The sequence below is a fragment of the Myxine glutinosa genome, chromosome 14 (genome assembly GCF_964187855.1).
Source record: "Myxine glutinosa chromosome 14, kmMyxGlut1.1, whole genome shotgun sequence".
Lineage (NCBI taxonomy): Eukaryota > Metazoa > Chordata > Myxini > Myxiniformes > Myxinidae > Myxine > Myxine glutinosa.
In genome coordinates, this window is record NC_136274.1 from 32,341,588 (window position 1) to 32,358,351 (window position 16,764).

Sequence of the window (16,764 nt, forward strand, 5' to 3'; positions counted from 1 at the left end):
GTTAGATGTGTCTTTTTCAGTAATGGCTTTTTTTTTGCCACCTGTCCACAGAGGTCAGCTTTTTAAAGGGTTGCCACACCCATGTGAGTGTGTGATATTGTTGATTGATGAACACTGACTCCCATCTCAAACATAGAGACTTGCAAATCTTATCAGCCATTATTGGATTTACAGTGACATCCCAAACCAGTTTGCTGCTTGCCGGCTGCTGAGTTTGGATGGACAACCTGATCTGGACAGAGTCTGGGTGGTATGATACATCTTCCACTTCTTAATGATGGATTTCACCATACTCAAAGGGTTAATGAGTGATTTTGAAATCTCCTTATAACCCTCTCCTGAACAGTGCTTCTGCACCACTTTATGTCTGACTTCTTTGGAAAGCTCCTTCATCTTCATGTTTCCCTTCTTGGTTGATCAAATGAGTTGCACCTTAAAACTCCTTTGATAATTATTGGTGGAGTTTAATTTTTAAGTTAAACCACCGATTACATACAAGTGAAACCTATTACACTCATTTTGTACACTTTCAAACAAATAATTTGCTCCTAAAGTGATTTAGGGTTAATTTGGCAAAGGGTTTGAATATTTATGCAACTGAGAATTGAATAGCTTTATTACTTGGGAGTAGTTTGTGAAGACTATATCTATTAAGTTTGATTTGAAAGCTTCATGGAATAAGCTCAGGTGCCATGAAAATGTGAAAACTCTGGTGGGGGTGAATACTTTTGCAGACCACTGTATCCTTTTGAGATATCCTGCTCACAGACAGACAAACAAGGGAGAAAACACACCATCTGTCCACCTTCAGTGGTGGAGGCAATAATTAACCCTTATGACCATAATGCCAACGACGGACTTACTTATTTAATCTTGAGAACTCTCTCTCTCTCTCCTCTCTCCTCTCTCCTCTCTCCTCTCTCCTCTCTCCATATGGAGAGAGAAGACAGGACACAAACAAAACCCGGGGTGGGGGTAGGGAGAGGGGGGCAAGCGGCCCTTGCTCGCACCTCATTTTGGTATTGAGATGCAGCAGTGTGTGGCGTTGAGGTGCTTTATCCATGCCACAATTTCCTGGCTTTGCTACCATAATGCACCATTAACGGCTGGAAACAGTGCCAAGACACCTATAGGACCAGAGTGCCGTGGGAATCGAACATGGGCGCAGAGAGCAGGAGATCCTGTGGAAAGAAGTCTAGTTAGTGTAGAGAGGTCCATGAGTTCGTTACAAGCAAAGAAAAGCTCTGCAATAGCCACTGGAAGACAAGACTGCAAGATTCCGCCTGTTGGGATGACTCATTTTAATTTAAGGAAAACACATGACTGATCACATGTGAGGGAAATGAGGCTCAGAAAGTCTCAGTCAGATTGAAGGGATCTCCACGAGAACAAACTCGATGGCAGTTATTCACTTATGACATACGCTTATGCTGAAGAGGTTTTTTTCGCTTTTGCGAATCTCACTCTTGTCAGTTTCTGTAAACGAACAAATTAAATATAGTTTATGGGTCATATTTTTGTTACGTACACATGGGACGGAAATTCCACAGTATCTGCGTACGCAATAATTAGATGAAGCCTTGTGCAAATGTGATGACTTTTTGATTTGGATGATTTGAAAACCTAAAGCGAACCTTGCTTGATATGTTGTTTGCATCTGCACTTGTGCCCGAACCAATCTTTTCCACCCCTAACCAATCTCTCATTGTTTCTCTTCCAGTGAAAGTATCGTTTCGCTCAGCACAATTAGCTCTGAGTCCGTAACATGGCAAAATATCACGAGAAACCCTTTCTCTTCCGGTGTATTCCACACCAGCATGACCTTGACTCCTCAAGCGAATTCAGAAGGGGAAAAGCAGATCTGCTTCTTTGCTACAGAATCCTCTGGGTTAGTTACTCACGATCATCTCTACCATTGCCTGGAAGTCTTGATATTGCTTCATTTATTTATTTTGGCATTTTATATTTCCGTTTTTATTTTTCACATGTTGTGTATTTGTTTATTTCATATTTTGTTGTTTTCATTATTTGTTGCTCATTTTTGAGTTGTTACTTTTGTCAGCTGACCGACAGGATGATGCACATGTAATACTTAACTTTGAGCTGTTTAGGCTTGGTTTGATTTCCAACCCGATCGATTGGTACTTCCCAGGTAGGCAATTGCATCACAAAGCGTACCATCCATGGGATGGATGTTAAGCCGGGTGTCACATCTGCTAGCATCACTCAATGGACGTTAAATATCCCATGGTGTCCATCGCAAAGATGTGAGTTATCGCTGCACCCTGAACATATTTTAAATTTTTGGCTAAATCAACTTCAGTCCAACATCAGGCCTGGCCAGTTGATTCCTGAAAAATGTTCAGCCAAAGCTTTCTTCGATCCATCACCAAAACGGTATGAATAGTTTGTGCAATTAATTTCATAGTAATATTTATAGTCGTGATTGTAGTGGTCCTATTGTACTCTTTGTTGTCTTCACCAGTTTGTCATTATGAAAACATCTCTAGGTAAATAATTCATGCTGTTGGGATCATGTGCATGTGAAGCTATAACCCATCCATCGTGTGTCTGTGCAGACATGAAACCGAGCTGCGTTGCATCATTATCACAATTATCCAAAGTGAGTGGCACAGACCAACTGTCATGGCACAATATATTTATATATTTACAAGTGGGGCTTGCTCGCAGACTGCAGGCACATCCTGGGATGCATGCGACGTGTAGACATAATAAATTATAAACTATATTTGATGAAGTGGATTTTGCTTGCATTGTGCATGCAGCTAAATAAATCAAGTAAATCGAGAATGTGTTATTTATTCAACAGTTTACAGGAAGGTAACTTTTAATGTAAAAAAATAAATAAATCAAAAGTTGTTTAATTCCCATGAGGTATGTAACGGAACTGAAAGATAGAATGACCCAGCTCACGGCCTGTGAGTGGAGGTGAGCAGTGATTCTGGATTTTCAGAGTTTCAACAGAAGAAGGAGTTTAACCTGGTGTTGGGTTAGCGGTTAGGGTGCCGGCTTGGGATCCTAGGATCCTGGGTTCGAATCCCGGTCGATCGCTGAATTAACACCAGGTGGGTTGACTCAGCCTGTCATCCTTCTGAGGTCCGCAAATTGAGTACCAGTTCACTGGTAATTCCCTGCGTGTCGCAAGAGGCGACTAACAGGGCTGGTGGCAGAAAGGGCATCCGGCCATAAAACATTGCTTCAAAAAGGGGACCACGGTGCCCCAAAAAGGCCAACCCCTGCTCTGCAGAGGAAAATGGCCTCTAAAGGTGGTTTTTCAACAGAAGGGGATTGGTGATGGACCTGTGGACCTGGCTGTTGACCGGTTTTGAAAGGAGGCCAGCTTAGAAATGTCGTTGATGGAGAGAGAGAGAGAGAGCCGGGTGTCACATCTGCTAGCATCACTCAATGGACGTTAAATATCCCATGGTGTCCATCGCAAAGATGTGAGTTATCGCTGCACCCTGAACATATTTTAAATTTTTGGCTAAATCAACTTCAGTCCAACATCAGGCCTGGCCAGTTGATTCCTGAAAAATGTTCAGCCAAAGCTTTCTTCGATCCGAAATTTCTTCTTTTTTTCCGATTTCTTCCGATCCGAAATCCGATCCGAAATTTCCGATCCGAAATCCGATTTCTTCTCTCTCTCAGAGAGAGAGAGACTTTTATGTGCTTTTATTATAAAAGTATCAAAACACACATGGAAGAACACCGCAAAATTTTTACAAGAAAAAGAAAATTGTACAAGCAAAAATAATGTATATACATGTATATGTGGACATTGAGCGTAAATATAATTTACAAAAACAAACTCAACACCTCATCTGTAAAACAATCATCGTTCACACTGCCGAAACTTATCCGGGCCGACACTATTCCTTTGAAGCAAAACAGCACATTTTCATCTCTGCCACTCAATTTGATCTTTCTAGTTTTATATATTGCGAGTTTAGCAATTCCGCACAGAAAATTCAAGAAAGGGACCGCTGTCTTGTTCTTGGTGCTCCTTTCAATGCCATACACAAAAATTGCAACAGAAAAAACAAACTGAAATTTATAAAAGAGCTGTTGGAGGAAACAAAAAAGGGGTACCAATCTCTTACATTTCACAAAAGCATGGGTCACATTTTCAGCCTCTTCACAAAAAGGACAAACATTCAGTACAGAAGGATCAAACTTATTAAGTAAGTATTTGGTGACCAGGGCCTGATGAACTAGTCTCCAATTTAAGTCTCCGGTTCGACCTAAGGTTGGAGACCTATACATCTCTTTCCACACTGGAGATAGGAACGAATTAGCCGGAATGATCTCATCCCACCGATTTTTTAAAGGTTTTGTGAAACCCGGTATAAGCACCTCTTGGCATATCCCATAAATAACTTTTTTTCCCATCACATGGAACACACCGCAACCATCTGACTTTGAGAAGACACCCTGTTGTTTTTTTGAGGTGACTTGGAGCTCGGGGAAATAGAGACGAGAGTCCACCACTTCATCTGCCCCAGTCCACCCGATATTTAATTCCCTGAAAGTTTTAATCACAACTCTCAAAACTTTGTCCACCATTCTAGATGACCGAACCCCCACTTTTGATGTGAGAGAACCGGTGGATAACCATCCATTTAGGGAAGGCTTCATCAGGTCTCGCACTCTGTTTATTCGATTACAGGTGAAGCAATGCATAAATGACCTGGAGGTTGAAATTTCAGGGAATAAAGGATTCAGAACCAATGGCTCATGCATATATTTTTTTGCATCGTAGGACACCTCTAATCGTTGTATTCCAAGGACTTGCCAGGCATTCAGAAGGCTCTGATGAAACTCGGGGAGCAGAGTCGTGTTGACATGCTGCAGGTCCATGAGGAAGAGCTCTCGGTCATACTTCAACCCATCTGCTTCCTGCAGCCAAGCGTTTGTGAGAGGCCGCCACGGGACACACTCACCATACAATAAACGCTTTATCGTCCACATGCGGAAAGCCATTATCCGACTCGGAACATGTATCAAGCTTTGGCCACCTGCATTTCGGGGTCTGCACACCGTGTCTGGTCCAAGCCAATGGTGGCCTCCCCAGAAAAACTGAGTTAGAACCCTCTGAATGCCTGTGACCAAGTATCTCGGAGGTTGGAGGGGGATAACTTTATGCCAAATAAAAGGAACCACCAGGTTATTTATTATTGTCACCCTTGCCTTAAGCGATAGAAGGTGGTGCAACCGTTTCCATCTAGCCAGTTTCTGCTTAATTCTTTCCAAGAAACCCTCCCAATTTTTTTGTTCATATGCTTGGACTCCGAGAAATAACCCTAAATATTTAAACCCCTCTTTGTTCCACTGCATTCCTCCTGGTAACACAGGCAGAGCTGAGGAAGGTGGACTGGGGCCCACCCATAAGGCAACACTTTTGTTCCAATTTACTTTTGCCGTGGAGGCGAGCTCAAACTGGGACAGACATCGAAAGACCTCACCCACATCATTTTGGCTGGAAACAGCAACACAAATGTCATCCGCATAAGCTGAAGTAACCATTTTGTGGTTTTTTGTTAAGGAGACTCCTTCCACTGAGTTTCGGAGCAAAGCTAGTAAAGGTTCGACCGAGAGACTGTATAGCATTCCTGAAAGCGGGCAGCCCTGACGGATGCCTCGCTGAAAGGGAAAAGGGCAACATAAGCTGTTGTTTACCTTCAACAGACAGGATGCATTTTCATACAACAACTTAACATAGGAAACAAAATATTGTCCAAAACCAGCTCTCTGTAGTACAGCAAACAAAAAAGAATGGTCAACACTGTCAAAAGCTTTTTCTTGATCTAAAAGAACCAAACCAAAACCATGAGATGTAGTACGACCGAGACTGATCAAGTCTCTCACCAAAAAAATGTTATCGTAAATAGAACGCTCAGGAACACAATAAGACTGATCAATATCAATCAAAAGGGGGATGACTTCCTTTAGACGTATCGCGAGCGCCTTCGACAATATTTTATAGTCCGTATTTAGGAGTGACACAGGCCGCCAATTTGTGGCGTCTTGCAAGTTCCCTTTTTTTGGAAGGAGACACAAAACTGACCTCCGGCAACTTAGTGGCAATTCACCTTGTTCAAGGCTATCATGAAAGATGTCAAGTAGAGTAGGGCCTAGAATGTCCCAAAAGGCCTTGTAAAATTCAACTGGGAGGCCGTCAAGTCCAGGGGCTTTCCCATCTTGAATTCCTTTAAGAGCAACAGTAAGTTCTCCGAGAGAGATGCCAGGCTCCAGTTGTTGTCGCTGGTCTTCAGACAAAGATGGGAGCAGTTCAAACATCTCATTTCTGTTTTCCTGGTTCACAGTTCTCAAGGCAAACAGCTTTGAATAAAAGTTTCGTAATTCATCTTTGATGTCACTTTGAGAAGACAGAAGCGCACCGGCAGAAGAGCGCAAAGCGTGAATTTGTTGAGGGGTCTTGGCTGTCTTTTCCAGGTTGAAAAAGTCTTTGTTTGGTTTGTCAAGTTGGATATTGTCCATTCGCAGTCGGACGAAAGCACCAGATGCACGCTCTCTCACCATTTCAGCCAGTAGTGTTCTTTTCTCTGACAACTGCTGGACATTTTCATTGGACATTCCAGATTTCTGCTCACAATAAAGTATATCGTTTTTTAAGGCAGTTATCACACCGAGTGTGTTACAGGTATTATAACGACAGTATTGCTGGCAAAAACACTTAATTTGGGATTTTGTGCAATCCCACCATTGCCTTAAATTTAGGTAGGAAAACTTTTGCATTTCACATTCCTTCCATACCATTCTGAATGCTTCTTTGAAATGCTCACTTTGTAAAAGTTTGACATTGAAAGTCCAATATGCACTTCTACACACGTGATGAGGTAGGCCACATACAACAACAACCATGTGATGATCAGAAAAACCAGATGGCCTTATATATGAATTCTTGACAAGATTTACCTTATCATGGTTAACATAAATTCTATCCAAACGAGCCATTGTCAAAAGATTTCTTGCGGCACAAACCCACGTGTACTGCCGGATATTAGGGTTCTGTACCCGCCACACATCCACAAGTTGAAATTTTTTAATGAGCTGTGCCAAAGGCCTTGCACTCGGTGGATGAGGCTCAGGAGTGTTTCTATCAAGTTGTGGGTTGAGGGTACAGTTGTAGTCTCCCCCCAAGCAAACCAACATGGACAGGTCAATAGTGCCTAAAAAACCTGCTAACTTGTGAAGAAAAGCACTTCTTGCAGAGTTCGCACTAGGGCAGTATACATTAGTCGTGCAAATCTTTTGGTTACCGCTGACAAACTCCACAGATAGTAAATGGCCCTTGCAAATTTCTCTACATCTGATCTCCAACGGCTGGAGTCTAGGATGTAAGACTACTGCAACACCAGCCTTGGCATCAACAAAAGCACTGGAGAAAAATTGACAACCTTTAAAGATTTTACGCCACTCAACCTCAGAAGACTGATTTGCATGCGTCTCTTGTAACATCAGCACATCAATTTTTTCATTCTGAAACATTTGAAACACCTGGAGGCGACGCACACAACTGCGACCACCGTTGATGTTTAAGGATGCTACTTTTATCTCCACTCTGTTAACTATTCATAAAGTTCCTTGCCCGCTCGAGTTACACATTTTCTTAGCCTCTGGAATTGAGGTTCTGACATGTTAACCTGATAAGGTTCACGAATCATGTTCTTTGCAGTCAAAATAAAATCATGCAGATTCGGAAAGTAGTCTTTGATTTTTACATGTCTTTTCCTGAACGTTTCTTCAAGGAACTTGATAACATTTTCTTGAGAAACCATGGTGATGGTATTGTCATCACACGCCTCACTCTCTTGAGCACTTGAAGCACTAAAGAGTGGAGTAGAAGAGGTTTCATCAGAATCAAGTGCTTCGTCTTGATCTGCACCTTTTCCTACTATTTGTTGAACACTTAGTTTTGGAAACAGCAATTCTACAGGGTCAAGGACCTCCACACTCTTTGCAGACCCTTCCAAATTTACCATATCCTCTGTGGCTATAAGTATGTCCCCCACCTCATCATCCCTTTCATTTTTATCTGTCAGGGAAGGGTTAACGTTATCCTCACAGTCGCAAGGACTTTCCCCTTTATCTATTTTTTCCTCACTAGCAGATCCAGCTGCTACCTCGTCTGAGCGAGTTTGGTTATCAGGACAAGGACTTACCACATCCTGAGAGGATCGACTATTTTCCGGGTCATACTCAATCTCAGCAAGTGGTGCCAGCGAATCTTCCTCATGTACACACACTTCCTGTACCATCTCCATTACCGCCAAGGAGTTTCCGGTGTCGGCCTCACCCTGGAGGTCCTGCGAACCTGACACGATCTGAATCTTATTTTGTTTTTCTTCGGAATCACAGGATTCATCACTTGAACGCTTCTGACCTTTTTTCCTGGTGTCCACTACGGATACTTCCATGGTATCGTCCGCACTGTCGTGTACCGTGGACGAAATGAGAGAGGGTTCAACCACTTTTATTCCCACCTTAAGTGGAGGGGCAGGGTTAGTCACCTCACGTTCTAAGTCTATCATTCCCTCCCCCACCCCCCCGGTCGGGGGGGATGGGTCTGGCGCTTCACTCACCGCAGTCGGTGCGGTGGGTGGATTTACCACTCGATCCGCCTCCTCCCCTTCATGGTGCGGTGAAGAGGAGTCGCTCCTCACCAATCCTCCGCGTTCCTGCGGTTTAACCGCATTGGGACAGGCACTCCTCACATGCCCGTAAGCCCCACACTCGAAACACGTCATAGCCTCCGAGGAGGCATACATTTTGTATTCAAAGCCGTTGATTTTCACACTCAACACGACATTGAGCGTTTTTACATTTGCAGGCAGTATCATGTACACCACTCTTTTAAAGGACATGACATGTTTGAATCGATCGCAAACATTTCGCATCGGCACCATCGAAATCCTCGATACGACCTTACCGAACTTGTTTAATTGTTCACGTAACTCCTCATTTCTAATAAATGGCGGGATATTACTGATGTTAATCTTTACCGTCGGGGCTTGTAAAGCGAACACAGAGAGGAACGTGTTCGGTTCAATGAACAAGCCTTGTTCGACTACACTCGCTACCATGTGCTCCTCGGACAAAAAAACGACAAATTTCTTATTCATACGAGAGGCAGCGCGAACACTGTGTGCACCAACGATGTTTCCAATGGCGGAAAGCACATCGTTAATTTCCACCTCGTTGGGAGGAACACAAGCTAGTCCGTGTTTACGAGTTAGCGATTCGTACGTATCAATGCGGAAACGTTCGCCCGCCATTCTAACTCGACCAAACAAAAGTTCGTAGCCAAGAACCGAGAGAACCCAATGTTTGTCGAACACCAACAAACAGATCAAATTCCCCCCCCCCCCCCCTTGTCCGGACCGGACAAGAGGGTATCAAACCTAAATAATCGAGCTAAAGTAAATAAAAAACGTGCGTTCTAAGCACAAAAATGGCTTACAAAGCGCCGTCAAAGCCAGTAGGCCGCACCCAACAAGGGCCCGCTCTCAATCCTCTCTCTCTCGAAGACAAGGGTGCAGAACGGATGAAAACACAATGCCGAAGCACACAGGATGGAGAAGGAGAGGGAGGGGGGCAGGGGAGGGGAGGGGAAAAACGCAACGGCCTCACCAAAGCACAGAGCAGTTGCTCACAGCCGCCATGACGCCACACCTAACGCACCGACAGCCGATAGGTGGCGCAAGAGAGAGAGAGAGAGAGAGAGAGAGAGAGAGAGAGAGAGAGAGAGAGAGAGAGAGAGATAGAGAGAGATAGAGAGATATGGCGGTGGCGGTGGCGGTGGGGGGGAGGGAGAGAGGGGAGGAGAAGAAGACAGGCAGAGAAGATAGAGATTTGTCAGGATTGAAAAATATATTCCAAGTTTTTTTTTAGCAGTTTGTGACCCATCGTCCAGCCTTTCAGCCAACGAAACCTGCTGCAGCCAAATAACTCGTGCTTCTTCTTCATCCCAACCTGTGACGGACCACCTGGGTGCTTACAACCTGAGTAACACAGCCATCGACACGGTTTCTGTGAGTAACGTTTTCATCTACACCTACGACGATGGCAAACTCAAATCGGGCTCCCAAACAATGGTGCCTTACTAAATCAGAGACGATTAATTCTTTTGAAAACTGGAAACAAAATCTCCATTACACGTTATCGCCAGACCTGAGTTTCTCCCCCTTTCTTGTGACTGGCTCACAATGGCTCAAGAAAACGAGAACAACACCTCTCCAGGGCTTCACCGACGATGGTGAAGATATTAATCAAGGCAATCTCCGCACAGCTCAGCTAAAAGTCAACCCATTGGAGATGATGCTTGGTTAAACAGCCAATTATTGCCCAGTCATTGCACGCAACACAATCGTCCATGATTCTATCTCCTTAGGTCATATATGGCAAGTCATCCGCCTGCATTTCGTTTTTCAGTTGACCGGCGCACATTTCCTAGATTTGTCTGATATCCGTTTAGAACTAGAAGACGCCCAGAAGACCTGCACCAGCGCTTGGCAGCTTTTATCGACGACAATCTGTTACGCCATGATGGAGGCATCTCGCACCATGGTGAAGTTCCTGCAGATGACGAGGAGCTAACTCCATCCCTCGAAAATGTCGTCGTCCTCAACTGGCTTCAAATAATCCACCCGATGCCACCGAAAATAGTCAAACAACGTTATGGTACTGAACTACGTTCTCATACATTGGCGTCCATCTAACTGGAAATCTCTCTGGTCCTACCATCCTTGTTAGATGAAATAACGTTCCGGTGAAGATGCAAGTCATGCGGGCCCGGGTTTTTCTAAAAGTCAAAAGAGACCTGTCTTTCCACCTGTAACATCTACTCCTAAACGAAGATACAAACCTTCCCAGTGCTGCCAAAAATCCTGCCCATTATGTCACTAAGCGGGGCGTGTGGACTGCTATTATTTCAGTGAGTGTAGCTACATCCCAGAACAAGATCGTAAATATATGGCCACAGCGAGGCAGATATCTAACATCTTGGACCCCTCTGACGATGATGAGGAAGTGGCAGACCCCACCATCGACTCTCCAGATGACTCTGACAAGTCCTCCACCCCTGCGTATAGAATTCAAGTACGCCAGTCACCTTACCTGGACACATTTTACCATCACCACACTATCCGTGCCATAATTGACAGTGGTGCCACTGGAAACATGATGAGCCTACCGATTGCCAAACGTCTAGGTCGACCCATGGGAAAGAGTTCTGTCAGCTCACCAGGCTGATGGCTCCTCCCCACTCACAGTACTTGGTGAAGTCAGTTTTATCATGACCCGTGACGACTGACAGTTTACCTTAAAAGGACTTGTTATTGAAAACCTGGACGTTGATGTCTTGGCAGGCACACCTTTCATGGAGCTGAATGACATTTCTGTTCATCCAGAATGACATTTCTGTTCATCCACCTAAACGACACATATTCCTCAATGATGGGTCAATATACTGACACGGTTCATCTGATTTCTCTCCCACTCACTATGCAGTCCGGCATGCCCATTTGCTCCGTGCCCCTCCACGAACTACAACTGTATGGCCCGGTGAGTACATCGAGCTAAACCTCCCTGACAATTTGTCTGATTCGACATAACTCGGAAACATGGTGGTGGGATGAGGAAGTTGGAAAGAGTATTGGCGAGAAGAGGAATAAGTTCAAGGAGTGGCAGAAGGCGAAGTGTACGGGAGTACAAAAAGCAGAGCATGAAAGTTATAAGGCAGCCAAGAAGGCTGCAAAGAAAGAGGTAGCAAAGGCGCAGGAGGCATGTAGGAAAATGTTCGGAGAAAGCTTGGATTCGGAAGAGGGTCAGAGAGCGGTATTCAAGATTGCAAAGCAGATAGCGAAAGAGAGGTGTGATGTGATGGGGGTGAGCTGCTTGAAGGATGAAGTGTGACAAATTGTTGTGGACCCAGATGGAATTAAAGGAAGATGGAAAAGATATATGGAAATGCTGTTGAATACAGAGAATGAATGGGATGGCAACATAGAGAGTAACCCAGTTTTAGGACCGGCAGAGAAGATAACTGAGAAGGAAGTTGAGGAAGCGATAAAAGCAATGAAGAGAAGAAAAGCGGGAGGGCCGACGGGAGTTGTGGGAGATATGTTGAAGGCAGCAGGAAGTTGGGGTGTGACGAGAATGACAGAGATCTGTAATCTGGTGGTGATAGAAGGGCGCATTCCAGTGGTTTGGGAACTGAGTACCCTCGTCCCTCTATACAAGGGGAAAGGTGACCCTCTGGAGTGTGGCTCGTACCGAGCGATAAAGTTATTCGAGCATGGAATGAAGGTATTGGAAAGGGTGTTGGAGAGGAGGATAAGGAAGAAGGTGAAGATCGACGAAATGCAGTTTTGGATTTATGCCAGGAAGAGGAACGACAGACGCGCTCTTTATTGTGAGGGAGTTGCAGGAGAAGTACATGGAGAAGAGGAAGAAGTTCTTTCTTGGGTTTGTTGATCTGGAGAAAGCATTCGATAGGGTTCCACGCGAAGTATTGACATGGGCATTGAGGAAGTTAGGAGTGGAGGAATGGTTGATCAGAGTAGTGATGGCAATGTACAAAAGAGCGCGCACAGCTGTAAGGACGAAGGACAGGAACAGTGGTGAGTTTGAGGTGAAGGTGGGAGTGCATCAGGGGTCGGTACTAAGTCCACTACTATTTGTAGCTGTGATGGAGGTGCTGGCTCAGAACGTAAAGGAGGGTTTACCGTAGGAGTTGTTGTATGCAGATGATCTGGTGTTGATTGCGGAAAGTATGGATGGACTGAAGGAAAAGATGAACAAGTAGAAGGAATGCATGGAGACAAAAGGTCTGAAGGTGAATATAGGAAAGACGAAGGTGATGGCAAGTGGTAAAGCATGTGGTGAGGTGGAAAGAACTGGGAAGTGGTCATGTGCTGTGTGCAGGAAGGGTGTCGGAGTGAACTCCATTCAATGTACAATGTGCGCTGTGTGGGTTCATCAAAAATGTAGTGGTCTGAGAGGGTCATTAACCAGTGTGGCAGCTACATTCAAATGTAAGGTGTGCACAGAGGGAGCTGCAGATGGAGGAAATGTTGAGTTGGATCTTGGAGACGGCGTGAAGCTGGAAGGTGTGAAAACATTTTGCTACCTCGGAGACATGCTGAATGGAGAAGGTGGATCAGACTCGGCAACGGTTGCAAGAGTGAGATGTGCATGGAAGACGATTCGTGAACTGAGTGGCGTGCTGATGAGGAGGGGAGTGTCGTTGAAGCTGAAGGGAAAGGTGTATGCTGCATGTGTGAGAAGTGTTATGATTTATGGGAGCGAGACATGGGTAATTAACGTAGAGCAGCAACGAAGGCTGGAAAGGGTGGAAATGCGAATGGTTCAGTGGATGTGCGGAGTATCGTTGAGATAGAGGAAGACAAATGATGAATTGCGAAAGATGATGGGAATAGAGCCTGTGATTGATGCTGTGAAGAGGAACAGGTTGAGATGGTTTGGTCATGTGTTGAGGAAGGATGAAAGTGACTGGTTGAGAAGAGTGATGGAAATGAATGTAGAAGGAAGTAGAGGACGGGGAAGACCGAGAAAGACTTGGCTAAAGATGGTGGAAGAAGAAATGCGGGCAAGGGGGTTAACAAGGAGAGATGCAGAAAATAGGGCAAAATGGAGAAGATTGTCATGGGGACCGCAAGGCTAACCCCCGCTCTAGCAGGGAAAATGGCCTTAAAATGCATGTTGTTGTTGTTGTTTGTTGTACATACGCCCTTGAACCTCGCAGTGACTAACAGGCTCATCGTCCTTCGACCGAAATATGGCCTTCCCCAAGTCTCGTATCGAGTTCATCAAATTGTTAGTTCATCAAATATGATCATCAAATTGTTAGATCACATGAACACTTTTGTCAAATCCGTCCCATCTTCATGCCTTCAAACATCACCGGTGAGACTAGTACCACTCATCCACTAAGATTCAACCCAAACCCCCCAAAAAACTGCCCCAAGCCTTTATTCTGCCAGTGGCACACTCAACCCGGACAATTCCTTTCCCCTTGATATTAGACGTAAATTTCAGGCCCTTGTTCAAGAGTATGACGATGTCTTCGACCCCAGGCCCTAAGAGTACAATGGTGCGTCTGGTTCATTCCATTCGGTAGTTAACATGGGTCCTGTCCCTTCCCCTCAATGTAAGGGTCGCCTACCTTTATACTCTCACAGCAACCTCATAACTACAACGCAAGTTTGATGAACTAGAAGATATGGGTGTCTTTGCTAAACCGGAAGATGCAGGAGTCAACGTCGAGTACCTCAACCTCTCTTTCTTGGTGAAAAGGTCCAGTGGCGGGTTCCGACTGGTTACTGCATTTGCCGATGTTGGCCGAGATAGCAAATCCCAGCCTTCCTTGATGCCCAACGTTGATTCCACTCTTCGACAAATCTGGAAATGGAAGCACATTATCACTTCTGACTTGACTAATGCCTTTTATCAAATCCCACTATCTAAAGAGTCAATGAAGTACTGCGGTGTTGCGACTCCATTTTGTGGTGTTAGGGTCTACGCCCGATCCGCCATTGGTATGCCTAGCTCTGAAACGGCACTAGAATAACTAACATGTCGCATCCTTGGATACATAGTGGAGGAGTGTGTTGTGGCCAAACTCGCTGATGATCTCTATTGTGGTGGAGCAAGCATAGACTAACTGTTAATCAACTGGAAACGACTGCTTTACGCGCTCCAAGCCAACCGCTTAAATCTGTCAGCATCCAATACTGTCATTGGCCCATCTTCCATCACTATCCTGGTGTGGCATCAAGGCACTATATCAGCCAGCCCCCATCGCATCTCCACATTATCCATGTGTGCCCCTCCCCCCCCCCACCCCCCAAAAGGTCTCCGGCCTTCGATCCTTTATTGGCGCTTTCAAAGTCCTAGCTCATGTTATCTCTGGCTGATCAAGCTTACTCTCGCCATTAGATGACGCTGTGGCTGGCCGCCTATCCCAAGAGAAAATCGCTTGGACCTCCGACCTCATCGAAGCATTCCGCACTGCCCAGAAAGCCCTTTCTTCAAACAGAACCATTATCCTTCCATGCCCTGAAGACCAATTGTGGATTATCACTGATGGTTCAGTGAAGAAAAATGGCATAGGAGCTACGATGTGACCCATTGACTTGCTGGTTTTTTAGCGCTAAGTTGTGAGGATACCAGGTCACTTGGCTTCCCTGCGAAATTGAAGCACTCTCAATCACTATGGCTACGAAACACTTTGGAGCATTCATCTTTCAATCCAATCATAAAGCTTGCATACTGACTGATAGTAAGCCATGTGTACAAGCCTATGAAAAGCTATGCTGAGGAGAGTTTTCGGCTTGTCCCCGCGTTTCAACCTTTCTGTCGACGGTCAGCCGGTTCCAGGCCTCAATCCGCCATCTCACGGGCTCCGCTAATGTACCCTCAGATTTCGCCAGCCAGAGTGACCTTGATTGTGACAATGTCCATTGCCAAATTTGCTCATTTGTAGAGTGGACAGAAAACTGTATTATACGTCATTCCTCCATCCAAGACATCATCACCAGTTTTTTTTATTTTTATTTTTTTATTTTTTTTTGTATACAAGATCGAGGCTCGTGAAAGAGCGAACATTAATCACACAGAAAGACAAACCGACACATAAAACATATAACATAGGGAGCGGTAGACAAGATGGGGAGAGAGGGGGAAGGACACAAACACAACATTTGAGAGCAGGGACCGAGAGACATGGAGACATCGAGAGATCTGAGAGAGGGCGAGGGCTTTGGGGGGGGGGGGGGGGGCGTGGGAAGGGGGCAGTGGGAGAGGTATAAAACATATGGACACTGCCAGGACTTCCAGGAAAGAAGTTGGAATTTCAAACAAGGTGGATCTGGGGTGAATTAGCGGGGGTAGAAAAGATCAAGGTTTGGATGGGGGAAGATAAGAGATGGTGGTGAACAGCTGTTTTAAAGACCCGGAGGGAGGAGTGGGATTGAAGGGAGTGAGGGAGTTTGTTCCAGAGGCGGGAGAAAAGAGGAATGAAAGAGTGAAGGTGAGCGGAGAGCCGAGATTTCGGCAGTTTAACCATCAGAGGGTTGCTGGCAGATCTTGTGCGACCTGTAGGAATATTTGGGGGACAGAGCACAGAGAGAGCTGGGGGTGCAAGGCCGGAGAGGAGTCGGTAGAAGACAGAAAGACCACCTACCTGCCTGCGGTGAGTGAGTGAAAGGCCCTCAGAGATAGCTTCATCGCGGGAGATTCCAATAATTCTGAAAGCTTTGGTTTCAACAGCGTGAAGCCGAGCTAGGTGTGAGGCAGGAGCACCGGCCCATAGGGGAGAACAGTATTCCATTGAGCTGCGGATGAAAGCCTTGTATGTGGTGAGGAGCTCAGGTGTGCCGAGGAAGGACTTCGCACAACGGAGGATGCCCAGTCGGCGACTGGCTTTGGAGGCCAGCTTGGAAATGTGTTTTTCCCAAGAAAGATCATGGCAGATAGTGAGACCCAAAATCTTGAGCGACAGAACTTCTTGGAGAGGATTGTTGAGAAAGTAGATGGGAGGGTTGTCCAGTCGATCTTTTCGGAGAGACATAGTAAGAGTGTGAGATTTGTCAGGATTGAAAGACACTAGGGCATGCCCGTACTATATCTATATCTAAAATTATATCCCCCCCTCTATTTACATGAAATGGTTTGGTCCATGAAATGTTTTGGTCCATTCGC

The 16,764-nt window shown here is 45.2% G+C and overlaps 1 protein-coding gene across 1 annotated transcript in view; it reads left to right on the top strand.

Moving 5' to 3' along the window:
* LOC137439236 (uncharacterized) overlaps positions 1-16,764 on the top strand; it is a 91,016-nt gene that overhangs the window by 58,589 nt on the left and 15,663 nt on the right. The window contains exons 7-8 of the mRNA XM_078767956.1: positions 1,721-1,888; positions 2,580-2,623. Coding sequence (XP_078624082.1) covers positions 1,721-1,888; positions 2,580-2,623 — 212 coding nt within the window. The remainder of the gene's footprint in view (positions 1-1,720; positions 1,889-2,579; positions 2,624-16,764) is intronic.